Consider the following 20527-nt stretch of genomic DNA (forward strand, 5'->3'; position numbering starts at 1 on the left):
CCATTTAAAAATTACTGATTTTAGTTGTAAGCCTTTATTTATATAGGTTTGTAAGTGCAGGACCTCGTCTCATGTTTAAAGACCAGCCTATCACATAAAACAATTAAATTCAGAAAATACTGCCTTGGCAAGGCAAATGTTCTGAAGAACAAGAAGATTTTACATGACAGAGAGGAACTCCTAAATTTAATAAACAGCGCACTATGTTGTAATACCTCTTTACATTATTGCTCTAAAATGCTCCATAATGCAAATAAATGTTACAGGATTTTAATTCCTACTAAAATGCTACTTTTCAGCACCAAGCTTTTCATTAGGTTCCCGAGAACATTGTTTGAAACAGAGGATGCATTTCAGCAGAAGAAGCACTACTTGGGTAAGTGTGCTGCAACCGTGAATTCTGTGGCACTTTCCTCAGTTTTCTTGCACTGGCTGTGAATAATGTAACTGCAAACACCGAATTGCACAATTAATTAGCATAGATTTGGCAGTGAGAGTGGTGCCTTAATTAGTATGCACGCAAAATAGTTCAGTATCTTGACTTAATACAATATTCCGAGTAGTGGCCCATCTCTCTAGTAGGTAAAATTTACCAGAAAGAGGTTTATGGAAAATTATTTGGTGCATAAACTGAAACAGTTCTTGAGCCAGGCATAGAAATACTCAGTGGCCAGTAGTTCAGATGCTTGGACATTGCGTAGTTTTGTGCTATCACGAACCATGTATGCAAATGAAAATAAAAATTCTTCCTGTGACCTCGTGCTTAGCAGCTCAACACCATAGCAACAAAGCACCCACGGCAGCTTGAATAAATCAGCAAAACAATCCATTAATAAATCAAATAACTTGGGGATGGGCAATGACTCTGGATGTTATGGTACTTATCCTTTTCTGCATTTTTTCCAGCATCTGTCATTCAAGCAGAATTTCGATGTTACTCTGCGAGAAAGAAGTACCTGAAGATGCGGAAAGCAGGTGTGTAGCTCTTGACAACTCTGTGAAAGCAATATTTCACTTTCTGGTGGCACATTTTCGCAGCTAGGCATACTTCTGGTTGCATAGAACTTGTGGTTCTATGGCTAAAACTCATTGTGTGCTTGCATAGAGCTGAGGTAGCACATGGAAATTTGAACGAAGCCTTCTAAACTTCCAGCAATCTTGTTGAGATTAATCAAGTGTCAAGAAGATATATTTTAAAGCAGAACATTTCGGTTTCTGCAGCGATTCTGATTGAGAACTCTTGGCGGAGGTACCAAGCTCAGTGCCTGCTGGAAAAAAGGAGGAATGCAGCAACTGTCATCAGGAGGTATGTGCTTGAGCAATCAACGTCAAAAAAGAAAGGCTGTAATTAGACAAAGATTAGAAGAAAAAATCAAAGTGCGGCATTTCAGAGTATGAATGCTTGTGCCCAAGGTGCTGCAACTGGTGGTTGGTTTGTTGTAGAGAAATGGGCAAGTGTAACCAAACACTAATTTTTCTAATTGCAAGGTACTAATTTTTCTGTTGCAGTCTGTGGTCAGATCAGTGCCCTTTCTGCACAATATGTTGACATTTAAAATTTAATCATTGGCTTGTGTGTCATATGCAGTTAGTGATAATTATTATACTTCACGCTTCCATGGAATGTCGTCAGTAAGACAGCAGAAACGTCATTCTGAATTTCACAAGTGAAATGTCTGCTGCAAGGCCTTGTCCGCTTTTAGTTTGTTTGATTGTTTTATTTTTGAACAGAGTATAATAGTACATCTACTTATGTTGCTAATCTGCACATCTACCTTTCTACATAGTTTTGGATGTGACCTGACGTCCACTGTGAAATTCTGGCTGAATTGCCTCGCTTGTGGAGCAGCTTTTTTCTCCTCTCAACTGTATTTGAATACTTTTCCCGAACACGCGCACAGACAAAAAAAAAAAAAAACATTTGACAGTCACTTTAGCATATGCCAAAGAGGGTAAAGGTGAAAACCTGCGTGCTCAAGAGACATCCATTAAATTACTTGAGTTACTGATTAGAATGCATTATTACTTCTTATTGTTTTCTCCCACTAAAGGTTGTGGGCTCGAGTGTCTTAATTAAAGCTCCCTTAATTAACTGTGCCTTAATCAACTTTACCCCAATTAACACCAAAGGCTGTGGGCTCTCCTCACACCAAAGGCCGTGGGTTTGAGTGCCTTAATTAGCTCTATTAATTACCTGTGCTCTAATCAGCTTCACCCTAATTAACACTAATGGTCGTAGGTTCGACATCCACCAAATGTGGGCTCGAGTGCCTTAATTAGCTCTATATTAATTAACTGTACCTCTTTTTGGTATGATTAATGGCATCAGTGTGAAAGGAGATGACTATGAAGACTATGAACACACGAGCAGTGACACAAGCGCTCCGATTTTCTACACCTCACAAGGCGACCATGAAACATAGAGATCTAAGGCATTTGCCTTAAATATCTTATTGTGCTGCATGCAAATATAAATGCACTGCAATTACACTTCACCTGATGTTATGATTGTTTTGCAGATTCATCAAGGGCTTCATCACAAGGAATGAGCCAGAGAATGATGTGAATGCAAGGGTAAGCAAAATTAGTTGCAGAAGTGACAGCGCGTTTGTTTATTGACAGCGTGTTAGGAACAAATCTTGGAACTGTTAGTAGCAATGTGTAAGCATGTTTATGTTAAACATTTTTGAGTTTGTTGAAATGTACTGCCCATGCCAATGAAGATTGCTTTTTCCTTGATTGACCAAATGGCATTAATTGAAGCTCGTGTACACTATTCAAAAATACTAACTATGCCCAGGGGTCTTCTGAGAGGCGTGAACAAATGTTCAACGTCTGTACGTCAGGTCCTGCGTAATACATGACATTAGGTGGATGCAAAGAAAAGGGTAGCAATTAACGTTTGCAACTCCTTGCACTGTACACATTCTGAAATTTGAAACGTTAAGAAGGCTGATCATTGCAAAACTTTCCTGGTCACTCGGACGCAGCTCAATCTTGTAAGGCAGCTTATGAATGACAACAGCACAACTATGATCAACCAATAGAACTGGGAATGCTTTAAACTCTAGAGGATCTCTCTGTGACCTTGAAACTCTGAAGAGGAGATTGAAATTAAATATTCTGGCATGGATTAACTCGTGATGCAGGTTCACACATTCATGACAGATTCAGCACACGAGAAATGCCATGCATCCATGCATTCAGTGCTCAACTGCAGCTGTACTGTTCTCTTTTATTGGAAGCTTTGTTACTCCACCGCTAAAGGGTCACGCATATGTGGTGTTGTTCTTGTGGTGCAACAAAACAATTTGCAAATAAATTATACATTCTGTTTCATTGCTGGGGTGTTTTTAATCGTTTCTGTTGTGGTAGACAGTTAGGATTATTAACTGCATGTGGTTCTGATTTCCACCAGTTTGTGCGGCAAGTGCGAGTGGAGTTTCTGAGGAGGCTGGCAGCAAACCTGCCCAAGAGCGTCCTGGATAAGACATGGCCCAATGCACCACTTGTGTGCAAAGAGGTTGGTGTCCCAGCATAACACTATATATGGATAGTTCAGCTTGCTGAAATTTTTTAAATTATTTTTTACATACTGCAGACCTATTTAGGGCTATGGAAGGAGTAGGGAATTACTAATACAATTGTGCAGCATACGAATGGTACAAATATACACAGCACTGCAGAAAAAAACATAGACAAGAAATAAGGACCAATAACACTTGTGATCAAATGACTTGTCACCCAGTGTGAATGGAATGCCATGCTATACTTTATTGAAGATATCTTGAGATGTTGTCTTTTTTAAATTGTGGGGTTTTACATGCCAGAACCACTTTCTGATTATGAGGCACGCCATAGTGGAGGAAATTTCGACCGCCTGGGGTTCTTTAACGTGTACCTAAATCTAAGTACACGGGTGTTTTCGCATTTCGCCCCCATCGAAATGTGGCCGCCGTGGCCGGGATTCGATCCTGTGACCTCGTGCTCAGCAGCTCAACACCATAGCCAGTGAGCAACCATGGCGTTTTTTTTTTTTTTCTTTTTTTCCTGGAAGTACAACCTGATTGTATGAAACATTAGGTATCATGCGATTTTTATTACAAATAAGGATGACCAGATGCATATGAGTCAACAAGTGGATTAGCCTCTTAACACAAGCCAAGATAAGTGGTATAGCTCACCTAAACACAGCCAAAGAATAAGTGAGTATTTCATTCAACTAATCTACATAATATCCCAGGTCATACTTGTAATCCACATTGAACATTATATTTTTGCGCTTGTTTTGGGAGCTTTTTCTAAATGCACTGAGAAAAACTGTTAAAGAATGTTAAAATTGCTAGACTTGCATCTCTAATTACAACACTACCTTGCATTCAGATGTGACAGATAGTTGTTGGGTTGTGTTAATTTTTGCTGAAAGTAATTAATCTGAATGAATGCGCCAATTGATGCCAGCTGGAAATTTGACCATATGAAAGAGTTCGCAAATATGATAATGTACATGAAGGTATAACTTTGTGCATTAGAAAATATCTGAACACCAACAATCCCGAAGATATGTGACAAGTGACTGCAAAGCTTTACAAGCAACTCGAAGAAGTCAGCAGTCTGAAACCTGCTTATAACAATGTTTAACTACTCGCCCCGATATGTACGAACGTTCCCATAGTTCTTAAGCTATAACGCTCTTTGTCTATTAATGTTAATAGTTAGTGAGCCTAGTGCATGCGCTTCTTTTAACTGGCAGGCCTCCGAGCTTCTGCATGACCTTCATCGCAAGTGGCTGGTGAGAAAGTTCTGCAGGTCTGTCACTCCGAAGAGGAAAGCACTGGTGAGTTTGCCGTCCAGCAATGTTTACAAGCGTGTCAGTGCGACTCGCCGGTCTGCATGGTTTGTGATCCATTCTTTTTCTTGGGGATGTCAACCTAGATGGAGTGGAAGGTGGAAGCTGAGGCTTTGTTTGATGGCAAGAAGCAGAGCTACAAGAAATCGGTGCCACAGGAGTTCCAGGAGAACAGGCTGTGTAAGTGGCTTAGCAAACCTGCTCACACAAGGTGTGGTTGTAGTTGACTAAGCAGCACAAAAAAGAAATAAACAAAGGATGAGAGGTACATATTCATAGCTAAAAATTCAGCGCAAAAGAAAACCAGGATGAGTGCCTTTCTTGTCCTAGTTTTATTTCGTACTGTTCTTTTAGCTATGAATCAGTACCAACTAGCTTGAGTTGCATATGAAGGTGCATATATTGAACCAGTGCTTGTCCAGTCTACCTCTCATGCTTTTGTCTATTTGTGTTGTTTGTAGTCAACCATGAGGGCACATAAATTTGCCCAACTTTGGGTTCTAAACATATGGTTGTTTGGGGTAATCTTTGTGAATGATCTCTACACAGACGACCACATTGTGTAAAGCATCTTTGATAAATGTTATAGGAAGCTACTGTACTTATGGAAATTGTGCTCTCAGTTACATTTTTTTCACATTCATGGGGTGTGACACACAAATCAGGGGAATGCGCTGTTTCTGTTTTAAATACCATGTACCAGCATATTCACAGCTACTCACAAGCATGAAAGCAAATATGGACATGCAGAAGGAGACACAAATACGTGCATTCAGACACACAAATGTATGTACGTACTACTATGACAAGCAACATGTCATGGCAGCTCAGTGGCTATGACGTTGCTGTGCTGGGCAGTAGATAATGGATTCAAGCCCATCTGCAGTGGCCAACTTCACCGACGACAAATGGCAAAATGCTCGTGTACTTGGATTTTGATGCACGTCAAAGAACCCTAGGTGGTCGCAATGAATCTGGGGCCTTCCGATACGGTGTCCTTCATAAACCACTGTGCACTTTTGCAACATCATTATGGTTACTTACTTATGCGAGTGGCGTTTACTGAAACATCATTTTTTTAAATTTTCATACGGGGGTGTGGGCCTCTCATATGATGGGCCTTACATAAGTAAATAGGGCACGCATGGCATGTGGCCTGCCAGCTGGGGTCACATTGCCTTAAAATCTGGAACAAGCTTATGCAGTGAATGTTAAAACATGTTCAATGCACTGTATACAGTGGCAAAGTGTAGCGCTTAGATAACCTATAGTTAGTGTGTTGGTGTCTAGGTAAAAAACAATAATGCACAGTTACATCTACATTTACATCACACACATTTATCAGATGTGTACTGCATGAAGCTTCTCAAGACATGTCTCGAATCTATTCCCAGTCTTCATTCCTGCATTCACGCGTTTTGTGTGCCTTGAGCAATGCACGTGCTCTTGCAATGCAATAATCTCAAGGTGGCACTAAACTTTCATTGAAATGAAAAGTGAGGCGCATGAAGCACAATATACTGGATACTGCTGAAATAGCACTTTCAAAAGGAATCAGTCAGCACATCTGTTTTCTTCCCACGTTTTTCAGCTCAGGAGCTGGAACTCAGGAGAGAGAACATGTTTGAGAAGTCTGTCAAACACCAGGGTGAGGTGACTATGGTAAGCGCTGTACTGTTCCTTTCACAAACTGCATGTGTGTATTAGAAGCTTGAATGTGAAATCTGTACGTTGTTTGACGTGACACCAGTGTTACGGGAATTGCATTGTTGGTGGTGGCATGCATTATAATTCGGCGCTGCAAGGCTTAGCATAGTTCTGCACTGCCTGCAACACGAGCAGTGCAGTGCATTCAGCTGTCCTAATTAGGTACTGCTTTGCACAGTACAGCCTGAACTGTGGTCATGAGAGTGCTTGAACTAGCATGCTTCGATGTTTCATGAGCATGCCATGTAAATTAACAGCACTCATTTGTTACTTCGTAACTTCTTTAAGTGGGCGCTGCTACAACTTAACACATCTTGTAATGGTTTAGCATTCCATCATATAGCATATTTTTGGTGTTACCGTACCAGCTAGCCCAACTTTCCGTTCTTTAACATACAGCACCACTAGGTGTATTGCACAAGTCATTTCTATGTGGCACAGAAATAAGCATAAAGAATAGCACAAGAGATCCCCTGATCTTAAAACATCCAGCACGTCTAATTAAGCCACCGGTTTCTGGCTGCATATTCCATGTGCAAACCTGCTGTTAGGTATGGCCGAACTGCTGGGCATGCTTTTTGAATTCTTGCCTGCACTGCAAAAGACTGTAGCTTCCTATCTTCTCTGTTTCGTTCGTGTGAACATGCACATTACGAATATTTATTAGAAACAGTGTGCTTTCAGGTGTGGTTGCTTTTTATCTCTGTACACGTGCAGTACTGCCTGGAGGTGACCAAGTATGACAGACATGGCTACAAGCCACGTGACCGAGTGCTCGTCCTGACCGATGCTGCCCTCTACTTGCTGGACCGAAAGGACTTCCGCTCCAAGCATCGCATTCCCCTCAAATCACTCGAGGGTGGGCACCATTTCCATGTGCACGTCTTTTTGGTTTGCTTGTATGCGTTCCGGCTATGCACAATTAAGCTGTGAAGAAAGGTTGACCAAGGTGCTTTGCTCTGCACATTGCCTCTGGTCATGGATGTTAAACAGAAAACCAAGTGAAGGCTAAATTATTCTGGAATTAGTTCTACAACCAATATACAATGACTCGGATCATTCCTTGATTGTGTTGTAAATATACTTTTAGTATCCACATTCATGCTGTACTCTGCATACATAGTGCTCTTGAATTTCTATTTGTAAGCCACCTCAAGTCAATGAAATAGCCTGAGATTTCTTGAAGGACTGACAGTCAATCAATCTATTCATGGTATGAACCAAGCTAGTGGATTTTTATAAAATATAAAGACGCCAAATAAATGGACACACACAAGGGAAGAGAATGGGACAGGGCGCCTAAGGCGTCCTGTCCCGGTAGTGCTCTTTACCAATTTAGAACTAGATGGTACGGGGACAGGAAAATATTTTCTGCTACACAGACATAAAGGGTTATTTCAAGGGCATATAAAATGTGAAATGCTTTCCAGCCTTGTGCTAATTAGCTTTACTGCTGTTGCAACATATTGTTGTTTAGACATGGTTTAAAAACTCTCATGAACATGTTCTTTTTGCCCATTGACAGGAATCACTGTGAGCAGCTTGACAGATGGCCTGGCTCTGTTCAGGATACCACAGGAAATGAAGCAGGACAAGGTATTGCAAATTTAACAATACAGTAGCTGCTGTACCATGACTATGAAGAGCCAAAGAATAATTTTGTGCAATGCATGGCAGTTCATAAGAACAAGAAGCAGTGACAGCATTGGCTGCTGCTTAAACAAGAAATAGTTTCTTTTAGGTGGTCAGAATCGCAAGCCTAATGATTTCTATCACTTACGCTACAAAATGGCTACAATTTACACGTATGATTTTTCACTGCCAAATTGTGCATCTAATGTAAGAGCTTGTAGAATTGCTACTTTCACAGCATGCCAAATTTTACACTTCATATTGCTAGTATTAACATAACGACATGCAGTGCACAACAGGTGAGAAAAACAAAAACAAAACGACACTGCGTTCATTAAGATGTTCAGATTGCTACAACTACTGTATTGCAAAACATTTTGCGCCCCGCATTTTTCAAAATTTGATGTGTAGGACAAATGTGGTTTACAGAATTCCGCTGTCGTGCGGAAGTTTCTACATTGGCCAAACTGGCCGGTGTACCAGTGTTCGTCTAATGGAGCACAAGCTGCTTGTCGAGGCACCATCGGGATCTGTGCACTTGGCGGCACATTGCAAGCGCTGTGAGAATGAATGCATGCCGCTCTTTGATAAGACTCAAGTTATTACTTCTAGCACAGATCAGAGAAAGCATGAACTACTCGAGGCCTTCCTTATTCATCAGGAAAAGAGGCCTGCGTCAGCAAACCTAACGTGTCTTTGATGGCAAAAGAAATAAAATTCTTGCACAATAAGGTGCCATGGCGCATGCACTTCAGGGATTGATCATGCAGCACGCGTCTTTTTGCATACATGTTCGTGTCCTCCTGAGAATAAAGCCAGTTGACGCTAGCGTTCGGTGTGTCTTTATTCATGTTCCTTTCCATGTCCTGTTTTACGTGATAGTGCAATGTCCTCTTGTACATCATGACTGTGTCCTTGTGACTTTCACTATAGAGGCACTCTGGTTTTCTATGAAGCATGTTGCACTGGTTGAATACTTAGCTTAGGTATAGTAGAACGGTTAGCATAGTAGTAGTATAGTGGAATGGTATTACTGAACGGATACAGGTGGCAAAATTGCGCAACAATTTTTCTGTATGATGTAAATATGCGAACTCTCCCGGGAACTGAATGCATAATTCAGGAGGCTGCCTGAAAGCATGCAGACGACATAGCACATGGCAATTTACACTGTGTGTACATGACTTGTGTGTTTAACAACTGCTCATCTATCTTACAACCGATCATTTCATGTGCAGGGAGACCTCATAGTTGACATGGGGTCCCACTTGGTGGAAGCGGTATCTAAGATTGCCATGGCCTATGGCCACAGGAACATTGTCTCTGTCGACAAGAATAACTGGTGAGTTCCGTGTGGCTCAGATCGGTTTGCAAAAACAGCTTGTAAAAGAAAGACTACAAAAGAAGAGAGTCTGTACACTGTGTTCATAGTAACTACTAAGGCAGTGTATTCATAAATTAAATGGCAATTTGTCACGACTTCATTTACCGCATCATAGTAAAGGGCTAAAAAGTAACTTTCGCAACTCGACATTTGCTAATATTCATTGGAATCTCAACACGTCAGTGTTTCTGCAGTCTGCCTAGTTCAACGAGCCTGCCTAAGCAAGGACACAAGGCAGAATGTGACGCAGACAGCATTAAGGTCAAGCCAAATACTTGCCAGGAAGCCAGACGTATACAGACACATTGTTACTGCTTGGTGAAAAAATAAAGCTAGAACAGTTAATTTTGACATGGTATGTATGAAAGCACTCCTCAATTACCTGAACACCTTAATTTGATAGCTATATGATGACAAGCTTTCTAGGAATTTTTTTTCTAGCTGCAAATGATCTTTATTGTAACTTCTCACAAATGCCTTGTGATCACTCGTCGCACTGGCTGACAGGTAATGTTGTCTTGCTGCTGAGCAAATGGTTGAGGGATTAAGTTATATCATGTGGCCACATTTCGATGGGAGCACGATACAAAAATTCCTGTATATTGGATTTTGGGGCATGTCAATTTTTTAACCTCAAGGCTGAGCTGCATACTTGTTCTGACATTTTGTACCCATGTCGCAAGGACAACTCTTGCTCGTTCACGGCACACTTTGCGATGACACATATGCATCAGCTCGTTCCATTGATAACTGCTGGCTTTGGCCACTCGTATATCTATTTAGTATACATATTACATTCATTTTGTCATCACAAGTTTAGAGAACATTATTGCAGATTTGTACATAGTTAACGTTTTCATTGAATACAATGGATAAATGATACAATAAAGTCTTTATTGAATGAGAAAATTACACTTAAAAAAATACCAAAGTAAAAAATTTTGGGAAATATTGTGCACTTTAAAAAAAGAAGAACTTGAGAATTAAAAGGTGCCACTTTGAGATGTTAAACCCCATCATCTTTAACTACCTTGTAGGTAATCAGCTGATGAATCTAGTATACATATAACTGTGATGATTATCAGAGTGACAATGCAGTAATCTGGTTTCTGGGCCTTTCAGTGTGGACCACAGGCTCTGTGGCGGCAAGCAAGGAACAATAGACTTCAACATGGGAGCCAACCCCGAAATCATCAAGGGAAAGAATGGCCATCTCATAGTGGTAAAACACTTTATCATAACACCTTTCTCACATGTCAATGCAAGAAGAGAAGCATGCTACATGAAAAGTGTCGCCAAGAGAGCTTCACAAAAGAAGTAAATCAGAACACAACAGTTAAAGAACATGTTAACTTAAAGGGACCTTAACGAGAAACACAAAGTCAGTCTAAGTTGGTAAAGTATTGTTTCCAAACAAAACTTTCATTCATTTTGTAGAAAGTGGTTAATTACTAGTGCAGAAAATGAAAACCAAGCTCACCTTCATTGAATTTGTCATTTTACCCTCAGCTTGAATATGTCAATATGATGTCACGGAATTCAAGGTACCTTCTCATGCCTGGGTCATATTGTTGCTGAACAAGTTCTCGAAACACCCAAGGCCCTCTTCAGTCCCTTTAGAAGGCAATGAAATTCTTCCTTGCCAATAAATAAATAGAGCCAAATACACCCTGGCGGAACTCTTGGTGTCATGGTAAACTGGTAGGAGAAATTCAGGGCACTGTTGCCAGCCATCCCCTGTTTCCGAATTTTTTCTGGGCCACCAAGCTTCGTGTTACATTGGGAGTGGCCATAGTCCTATTTTAGAAGTTAACTTACTAATAGAGTTGAACATAATTGAAGAAAAAGAAAACAGTTCTCCACCCAAAAGTAGCACAAGGCTACAGCGAGACCCGTACAGTCCCTTCAAATAGACATTGTTGCAGAGGCGACTATCGAAAATAAGCGTGATCGAAGCAGTGCGACGAGTACTTTAGAAAACATAATGTGCACACAATACTATTAGAATTTCAACGCAACCTATAGCCATGAATTTAAATTCGAGTGTTCTAGCATATGCATGACGCACAATTTGTTTCATCGACTTCCGACATCTTTTGCAGCACTGTCCCTCCCGTGCACGAGTGTGCGATTTGCCCTACGAAACTGAGAGGCTGGCTTTACAGCGCAGTTAATTAGCTTGGTGTATAAGCCTACACCATATAGGCCTTTTGAATAAGCTTGCTGGACATTGCCATGGTGCTCTCTTGACTGTTGTGGACCCACCTCCCCTCATTCAGAATCACTAGAGAAACAGCAGCACGCGCACTTTGTATACTGTGTAAAAGTCCACCAAGAAGGGCTTTCTCTGCCAAATGAAAGGAGATAGAAAAATTTGTAATTTCTTTTTCGAACAGCTGCTTTCTTGAGCTGGTAATATCACCAAAATATTCCATGTTGTATCTGTGCAAGTGGGGTATTTTGCAGAACCTTAACAATTGCACTGAATTCACCGCAGGTTGCCATGGCTGCGCCTGAGCAATGCTGACCGACCGGTGCGCACGGACTTGCTGAGTCATTTAGCACTCAAGCTTTCTGCCAAGGAAAAGCCACGGTGTCGCCCTTTTTCTTTTCAGCACGGATGTGACTTTAGTGATGCACCACAGCAGCACACTGCCGCTCTGCTGAAGGACACAAGTTGTGTTGCCACCGCGTGCCTTGTTTTGTTAGAGTTGAGCACTTATTTTTGTTAGCATACAAAGTGTACAAAAGACATGCATACATCCCTACTGCTCGTAACACACTTCCTTTTTATCAAGTGCCATGAATTTTCTTGCGATGCTGTATGTATTAAACGATAGAGTGAAACGAGAAAAACTGCACATACTTAAGCGAAGCAATTGCAATGTTTGTGACGCAACTAAATTTGTTTCTCTCGGATGCTATGTTGTGTTGACAATCACTTTGTAGACGTGCATTTGCGACAAGCTGTAATTGTTAATGAAGACAATGATGCTGTAGTAATATTTATGATGAATAATGAGGAAGATACTGTGATATAATCATGACATCGATTGTCCACTGTTTATCTGTTTTTCTTTTTGCAATAAAAACTTATCATGCACCATATATTGGTTTTGCTGTCACAAAGACCGCATTGCTGTAGCAGTGGTAAGTGTCTCAATTACCAATTTGAGTGCTTCATGGCAGAACCAGGGGGAGTTTTGAAGAATCGAGTTTGTGGCTTGAGGACAATTATTCCAGTACAGTAGATGCTGTATGAATGTACAAAACTGTGAGATTTATCTCTGTCGCAGAGATGCAGTATGGTACGGCCTGAACCTCCTTTGGGTTCCAACTGCATGCATGACAGCTTGTAGGCCTGTTTGGTAGTAGCACAAGCAAAGCTGCGTGGCACCTCTGCGATGGCTTTAGAGAACTAAAGTCAGACAAAACACGGTACCACCGAGACAATGAGGACCACATACACAAAAATTTCTCAGTTTTGCTCAAAGGGTGAAGCAGTGGCAGCGATAGCATGGCTGATCATTGTGCTTGAACTTCTGTAACAGTGTTCTAAGTAAACGTGGGTGTGACATGTTGCAGTGAGGCAGCACGCAAAGAAACCCTGCTGGGTAGAAGGAACAGCACCTCAGTAGCTACCAGGTATCTCGCAATGCCAGGGCATTTCAGGTGTCTTGCCTTGGTGGTGCATGAGATGAAATCGACGGGAAACCGTTGGCGTTATTCAGTGCCAACTTATGTTAGTCAAATGTTAGCTTGATGTTTATGTACTGCTCAGAACATAGTAGAACACCAGTGTGAGTGTAGTGTTTCAAGTGCAGAATGCCCATGACAGCTGGGGAAGGCCGAATGCCATAATGCTTCTGCCACAAATCTGATTGAGCAAAGCGCTGATGGCGCATCCAACTGGCTTTGTCATTTATGCAGCCAAATGCACTCCCGTGTCTCCGAAGCTCCTCCAACTCTCTGCATGCGAGACAGCAGGACGGTGGCAGCGGAAGTGCTGACGGCGCAAATGCGCGTCCATATAATTGCTATCGTGATAAGTTTCCATCCCACATAAATCTAGAGTCGGGTCCCTACAGATTTCACACAACATGCCCTTCATTTCAATGTACTAAACTGTCCAGCGAATGGAAATAAAGTCCACACATGCAATGGCACAATGTTCTGCTGTACAGGTAGTATCGGAGCTTTGGCCACTATTACACTATTAATAAACAAGAACCAAGTGCATAGTGAATAATACGATGAATCATATTTACTATAGTATGTACACATTAGCTTGACTAGGTGTCATCGCAGGTAGTAATCAATCAGTGTTGAAAACGCCGCAAAGCCTGCGGCACCCAGGAGACCAGGCTTTAGACCAGCTGCAAAGACAAAAAAAAAAAAAAAGTCTTTATGACTTCATCTTCATTGCTGCGAGTATATCGGTTGAAATGGTGCCCTTGGCACCAGTTTTTCTTGCGATTAAGAAAAATAACTTGAAGATTTGAAGTGCAGTTTTTTTCCTTTAGAACACTCGTCTAGGATCACGAGAAAATTGTGCTTGCCATGGGTGCGGAGTATTTCCTGCATGGACAACTTGAATTTCTTGCAGAGAACAGGAAGCCATCATCACTTGGTCTTTTTAGATGGTCTATCGCTCTGCATGACTGACCCAATCCTGATGCTGCCCAGCTCTGGTGACCAGACACACAAGCTGGCACACAAGGCTGGAGATGGCATCACAATGTAGAGTCAATGGGCACCCAGTCAGCTGATAACCTTCCTGTTACCGCGTGGTTTCAATCGCTGAATTGGTTATGCCAATACGTCATTTGATACATAGCAAGCAACACTACAGAGGCTAAAGAGACTTTTGCTGCTCAATGACAAAAATATTGGGTGTCATGTATGAAACATATAGGTATGTGTCACATAATTTTATGTAACATTAGGTCTTGCATCTTTAAGTCATAAAATATGACGTATTTATGACATATAAGGTATTGCAGATTTGAACCTATTTACTACTGAACGAACGAAGCAACACATTTCTGTGACTAATGAAAACAGCTTGTGTTCGTGACCAAAACATACCACATTTACTTGAATCTAGGCAGGCAGAAATTCCACACTGACCCTCAAAAAAAAAAAAAAAAAATGCTTCAATGCAAGCTGAATGAGAAAAGCATTAGACTGCAAAAAAGAACATGGAGTGTTTATACGGCTTGATGACATGTCAAAATAGAGAGGTGTCTGAACTTGTTTCAAAACACACCTCGAACATTTCCTGCCTCCTTTACCTTCACTAGTATAATCTCGGTCATTGCAGACATTGCCACTTCTATTTACTTCCCGATTGATCAAATCAGCAACATCCTTTTCTACCTCATGGTGTTCATTTTTCTTTTTTTTTTTTTTTTTGCAGTACGGTGAAAGCCACCTGCTCCACAGCACAGTTGAAAAATTTGTTCCCTTGTTTTCCCAAATTGTGGCCTTGAAGTGTAGTTCAGTGTTCGGCAGTTGCGGTCAAACCACATCCTCAGAATTTAAGCCAATTCCCAACTTTTGTGTGCAGGTTTTATTTTAAAAATACCGGCCTACATTCAAGTAAATGTGGTAGCATGCCGAATACTGGAATAACAAAGGTGCACAATATGACATAACCTTACATTCATGAATAGTAGTTGTAATAGTATGTAAAGTAGTTATTCCATAGAAAGTGTTAGAGACCAAAAACAATTAATGCAAGTGAGACTTCTACGATTACGCTACTTTTATAGCTTTGGCCAGGCAAAAGAGTAAAATGGAGTATATTGCAGTGCATAGAAATGCTGCAAGGTGCAAACTGTTGGTTACCGCGATACACATTCGATGCGAAAACATGCAAGAAAGCTACTTTGTCGAATTGTTCAGAGAACGGTTTCGCAGCAGCTTCAGGTCACAGGTGCATAAGCTGCGAATCGCCAGTCTTCTGGACAATTTGCTTTCTGTTACTGCTGAATGTATTTTAGCTGAGATAAATGGCCAAAAATTGAGAATATCAACTCGAAAGGAAGAAACTTTGCAGTTGCGCACTTCAGTCATTCCACATGTGCACACAGTGTCACACTGCTTGAAAAAGGTAGAAGAAAAGGGCGTCATCAGAGTTGTTTTTTGACAATAAATAAATAAATAAATAGATACATAAATAAATATCTTTGCTGTGTGCCACGAAGTGAACAGGAAGGATACTGGCCAACACAAGTGTGATAAGAAACACATTAGAAAAAACGCTTCACAGATGTATGCCCATTTGAGCAACTGACATCAAAGATGGCAAAGCTTCACAAGGGAGTTCTAAGAGCTCATTCACACAGGCGACTTGTAGAGGTCATGCGATCAAGTTGGTGCAAACAGTCTTAAATGGTTGCTTTAGCCAAAAAGCAAGTTTAGGGTTAGTCGATCACTGCTAGATTTTTCAATTGTGCAACCGCAGTTGCAAAGATTATGAACCAATCGGATGCGCAGAAACAGTACATTTGTATACATGGACACTTATTTTACATGGCGATGGCATTGTGAGCAGACGTGAACGGCATCTTTTGTGAGATATTTCAGTGAGCTGACGGGCAGGTCACACTTGCCGGTGTGGACTTTGGTTGCCTTGAGTCGCCAGTCGCACGAGCTCCTCAAGTAACCGGTGTGAATGATCATGATGAATTCTTAGTGATGACTCATTACAGACACTTTAGGCATACTCATACGACCAACTTGAGGATATGAAGCATACTGTGTTGCTGACCAGGCAGTTAATTTCCAAAGCCACAGCCATTCAAACTCCTACCTGACCTCCAACGAGGAACAATAATTATGAATTACTGGCTAAAAAAAGCCCACAATGGAGTTGTAGTCTATTTGAGTAACATATTCATCAGGTAAATTTTATTATGCAATCCTTGATAATTATATTTCAAAGCGAAAATTCAGGACTCTGACGCAAGTTCCGTTGCTGCCGCATCAAGCATGCCGCCACACACCGGCCTTCACCACACAAAAGCGGTGAAACTCCCCTTAACAGATTCACTGTAACATTTATTGAAGGCTGCCACAACATTGTGTACGAAATCATTCTTTTGTGTGGCTGCTGTTACAGTGGCCAAAATAGCTGGTACCTCAGTGACTGCCTCGACAACATGCCAGTTTAAAGCTCCCACTCTGGCTCTGAGGCACTGTTTTAAGCAGTGCAGGATACCAATCCATTACAGGGGCCAGCATGCATGCGAAATATAAGAAGCCTTTTGTAACAACAGGAAAGTTGACATGTGCATGAGCGCGCTATCCATGTCACCACACTCCAAAAGAAACAGTGTTTCTTTCACCTGTTCGAATTGGCTTCCGTGCTTTTTTTTGTCTTCTCCCCTCTTTTTCTTCTTCGAGCCACTTTACACACATATTGCCTTCTGTGCAATAAAAGTTGATTGGATCAGCGCTTCACTTGTTGATTCCATTTCTCCTGTCCCATACACTGTTACTCTACTCAGGTACAAGTAGCCTGGAACATGTCTGCCAAGATCAACCTCTTTCGATGATTGGTACTGATGCATATATATATATATATATATATATATATATATATATATATATATATATATATATATATATATATATATCTTAGAAAAGATAAAAGGAGAATTTTAGGTGTCCATTCCTCCTTTACACATTACCCTCCTGACTGAAATAAGCTCATATTGCTTGTTTTTGATGAGCGTGGACTTTGTACCAAGCTTACTTGATTTGATGAAGGTGATCGACATGAAATAATGGCCAAAAGCAACACAGCGGCCCTTGGGAGATATTGCAGTGGAGGGCTCTAGATTAATTCTGGCCACTTGAAGTTATTCAATATGCATTAAAAAAAAAAAGCATGTCACGAGTGTTTCTTGCATTTTTCTGCTATTTGAATGCGGCTGCCGTGGCCGAAATTCGAACCTGCCACCTCACTTTTTAGTGGCCGAACACTGTAGTCATTGCAGTAAGTGATTAGATTTCCCGTATCAAGGCACTGGAGCGGGGCACAATCCATCATTGTAAGGTGGAAGACTTGTAGCTGCTTTCTATAAAAATCTGTAAAGATTGCCACCCATACCTCTAAATCCTATTAGTCCTCCAGTTAGCGCCCCAGCCATGGTGCCATTTTTCCAGTCTGTCTTTGCACGATGCTGAAGAAAAGAGAAACCACATGCACACCTTGTAAATACATGTACATTAAGTAACTTTGTGAACAGTATGAACCCCTAAACAATCACATGTGTAGGTATTTTGTGTTTTTGTTCTTTGAGATGATGCAGAAAACTTCCAAATTACTACATTTTCTTGTGATATTTCGTTAAGCCATAAGGCCTTGAAGAATGTTTAACAGAGTGACACTGATAACTTTTTGATGCCCATGATTAAAGTCTCAGTAGCTATCAGGCCATCTGAACTTTAGTGCCAATTTTATGTGCAGCATAGGAGAGCACATCCAAGCACAAGATACAACATACTTGAAGAAGAATGCCTGTAACTACTTGTAAAATGCTCCTCTCAGCAAAAATATAAATGTGCATGTGGCCCGTTATAAATATGTGCTCACATGTCTTGGTTCAAATGGTCGACTAAATATTTCTTTGGATTTGGAATCATAGACATAGTGAATGGCTATGGTTCCATGTCATAGTGAATGGCTACAGTTACAAATGCCCTTTAACAGATGAAAATAACAGTATTTCTAGTCGTGGTGTGATGAGCGACCATAGGAGACAGTCGTGGATGACTCGGCCAGATTAATCTCTATAAACTGCTTACTTTTACAATAAACGAGAAGAAAGGGGGTTAACCGAGGGGCCTGATTTTTATTAGTCATATTATAAGAAGCCAACAAACACTGACACCAAGGACAACATTGGGGAAATTACTTGTGCTTAATAAATGAAATAAAGAAACGATAAATTAATGGAAATGAAAGTGGTTGAAGAAACAACTTGCCGCAGGTAGGGAACGATCCCACAACCTTTACATAATGTGTACAATGCCCTATCAATTGAGCTACTGTGGTGCCGTTTCCCCATCCACTTTCTTGGGTATTTATATTTCCTAGTAGAACCCTGGGAGTGTTACCCAGTGCCACTACTCACAAACCTTGGTGGCGAATGTGGAACATCCTTTCCGCCGCAGGCATCACAAGAATGTCTCTTTTTGGGTGAAGGCAACCAGTCAATAAACCCACACATGCTACCTGAAGGCATCAGACGTAAGTTGTTTTTTCATCCACTTTCATTTCCATTAATTTATCGTTTCTTTACTTCATTTATTAAGCACATGTAATTTCCCCTATGGTGTCCTTGGTGTCAGTGTTTGTTGACTTCTTATGATATTACTTTTACAATACACACTTGAGTGACATTATGGCAAACATCTAACACATGCGCATGATTATAGGAAAGTAAGAACAAGTTGGCATGGAAATTCGAATCCAAAATCGTTCCCAATGACTACAGAGTAGGGATTAAAACTGAGCAGTTGCAATGACTGCGTAACTGCAACAGAGATTAAATTTATCATGTTCTATTACGGAAGAGTGTGAACCACCCAAGTAGCTTCAGTGAACTGGAAATGATGCATTGGGGGTTTGCAAATGAAAAAGCCAACAATGACGATTCAAATGAAGTCTAGTTTGTTCTCCACAACCCAAATACTTGCAGCATGAATCCTTCGAGTAAGCTTGCTGAAAACGACGCGCATGAGTTTGCTGCGGCGACCCTGCTGTGTAGCTATACGCTTTTACACTGAGTTAATGACGTTTTTAACTTGCATACGCTTGGCCCAATGTTAATGCTGGCAGACTACGCGAACACGACGAGTACAGATCTGGTAATGCATAAAAAATTCGGAATGTAAGCAGGGTAAAACGCATCGCCGTATGTTCCTTTACAACAAAGGTATGAGTGGAACGTTCTTAAATGCGCAACACAATAAACACAGATGCACCAGCCAAAGCATACCGCCGAAACCACTGCGCTTACCGACTCAATGGTGCACTCTATGGCAGCGAACATGGCACCGACAATGGCAAAGTTCTTGGCGTAAGACACGGATTTCGACTTCATGTCGGTGAAAACCTGCCGCACTGTCATCTTCGAAGGGTCCACACCACCGCCGGTGACATTTGGGTCCACGCTCGCAGAGAAAAGTCCGAGCGCTGCTCCGAATGCACCACCTGAACACAACAAATTATTACCGTAAGTCGCGAAACGTGTTAACATTAAAGAAAACAATGTGTTACAATCAACTCGGCCATTTCTCACGACAACTTAACATGAGGACAGCCACTTTCATTGTTGTTATAAAGATGTTGCCCTCGGAATGTAGTATACAAGAACATCAGGAGGCGATTATCAAAAGTGCCGAGTAAACGTTCGGAGGCTGTCGCGTGGTTCAAGGCTTTCAGTCATTGGAAAACGAAAGTGATTCAAGGTCGCTGTTTCATACCGCCAAGCGTATTCGTCAGTACGCGTCACTCAAAGAGAATGAGCGATCACACTAAGTTTCATTCAAAGCGGTCAATTTTTCTTTCAAGTGACGAAAGAGTGGCCTAGACGATATAAAAGAGAAAGCACGTTGTAAAGAAACACGCTAACCGAGAACACAGCTGATGCCGGTTTTGAAGGCGCAGCTTTCAAAGACGGCTTCCACGCGCAATTCATCCTTCGTTTTGATCTTGTGTGGAAATAGCCCTGGGGGAAACACAACGTTCTCCTTAACTCGTTTGTTCGGTCCTATAAGCAAATTCATCAACTCCGAGAAATTTATTTCCCGCACGTTGTCCGGCACGCTCGCACTGCTGCCGGAGTCCATTTTTAAATGATGCACGCGTTGCCAGCTCACCTCGTTCTGAAAGCACTGTTTTTAACCACAGTTGCCTCAGTTTCATTTTAAATTATTTA

General features: G+C 41.2%; 2 protein-coding genes across 4 annotated transcripts in view; one reads left to right on the forward strand and one right to left on the reverse strand.

Annotated features, from left to right (window-relative positions):
• The window catches only part of Myo61F (unconventional myosin 61F), a 189632-nt gene extending 176952 nt beyond the window's left edge, over nt 1-12680 (forward strand). For all 3 annotated transcript variants that reach the window (XM_075684971.1, XM_075684970.1, XM_075684969.1), the window contains exons 19-31: nt 300-376; nt 907-975; nt 1222-1306; nt 2520-2574; nt 3419-3523; nt 4754-4837; nt 4936-5029; nt 6441-6511; nt 7274-7415; nt 8082-8152; nt 9427-9530; nt 10695-10794; nt 12070-12680. In XM_075684971.1, the coding sequence (XP_075541086.1) occupies nt 300-376; nt 907-975; nt 1222-1306; nt 2520-2574; nt 3419-3523; nt 4754-4837; nt 4936-5029; nt 6441-6511; nt 7274-7415; nt 8082-8152; nt 9427-9530; nt 10695-10794; nt 12070-12099 (1087 nt within the window). In that variant the 3' untranslated portion in view covers nt 12100-12680. The remainder of the gene's footprint in view (nt 1-299; nt 377-906; nt 976-1221; nt 1307-2519; nt 2575-3418; nt 3524-4753; nt 4838-4935; nt 5030-6440; nt 6512-7273; nt 7416-8081; nt 8153-9426; nt 9531-10694; nt 10795-12069) is intronic.
• Nucleotides 12681-13814: 1134 nt separating this feature from the next.
• Nucleotides 13815-20466, reverse strand: LOC142575544 (mitochondrial import inner membrane translocase subunit Tim22). The gene is made up of 4 exons (XM_075684973.1): nt 20222-20466; nt 19607-19800; nt 17692-17764; nt 13815-13948 (listed from the first exon to the last, which is right to left on the reverse strand). Exons 1-4 carry the CDS (start codon nt 20436-20438, stop codon nt 13872-13874), a joined length of 561 nt encoding a protein of 186 aa, XP_075541088.1. The 5' UTR covers nt 20439-20466; the 3' UTR covers nt 13815-13871.
• Nucleotides 20467-20527: the final 61 nt, after the last annotated feature.

Source organism: Dermacentor variabilis, chromosome 3 (genome assembly GCF_050947875.1).
Source record: "Dermacentor variabilis isolate Ectoservices chromosome 3, ASM5094787v1, whole genome shotgun sequence".
Lineage (NCBI taxonomy): Eukaryota > Metazoa > Arthropoda > Arachnida > Ixodida > Ixodidae > Dermacentor > Dermacentor variabilis.

What these genes read in the sequence shown, in the direction of transcription:
- LOC142575544 (XM_075684973.1), bottom strand. Translation starts at nt 20,438, where the DNA reads ATGGACTCCGGCAGCAGTGCGAGCGTGCCGGACAACGTGCGGGAAATA. An exon ending in TAGAGTGCACCATTGAGTCG is followed by an intron (nt 17,765 to 19,606) that starts GTAAGCGCAGTG and finishes TCTTTTCTTCAG; the next exon opens with CATCGTGCAAAGACAGACTG. An exon ending in AGGACTAATAGGATTTAGAG is followed by an intron (nt 13,949 to 17,691) that starts GTATGGGTGGCA and finishes TTGTCTTTGCAG; the next exon opens with CTGGTCTAAAGCCTGGTCTC.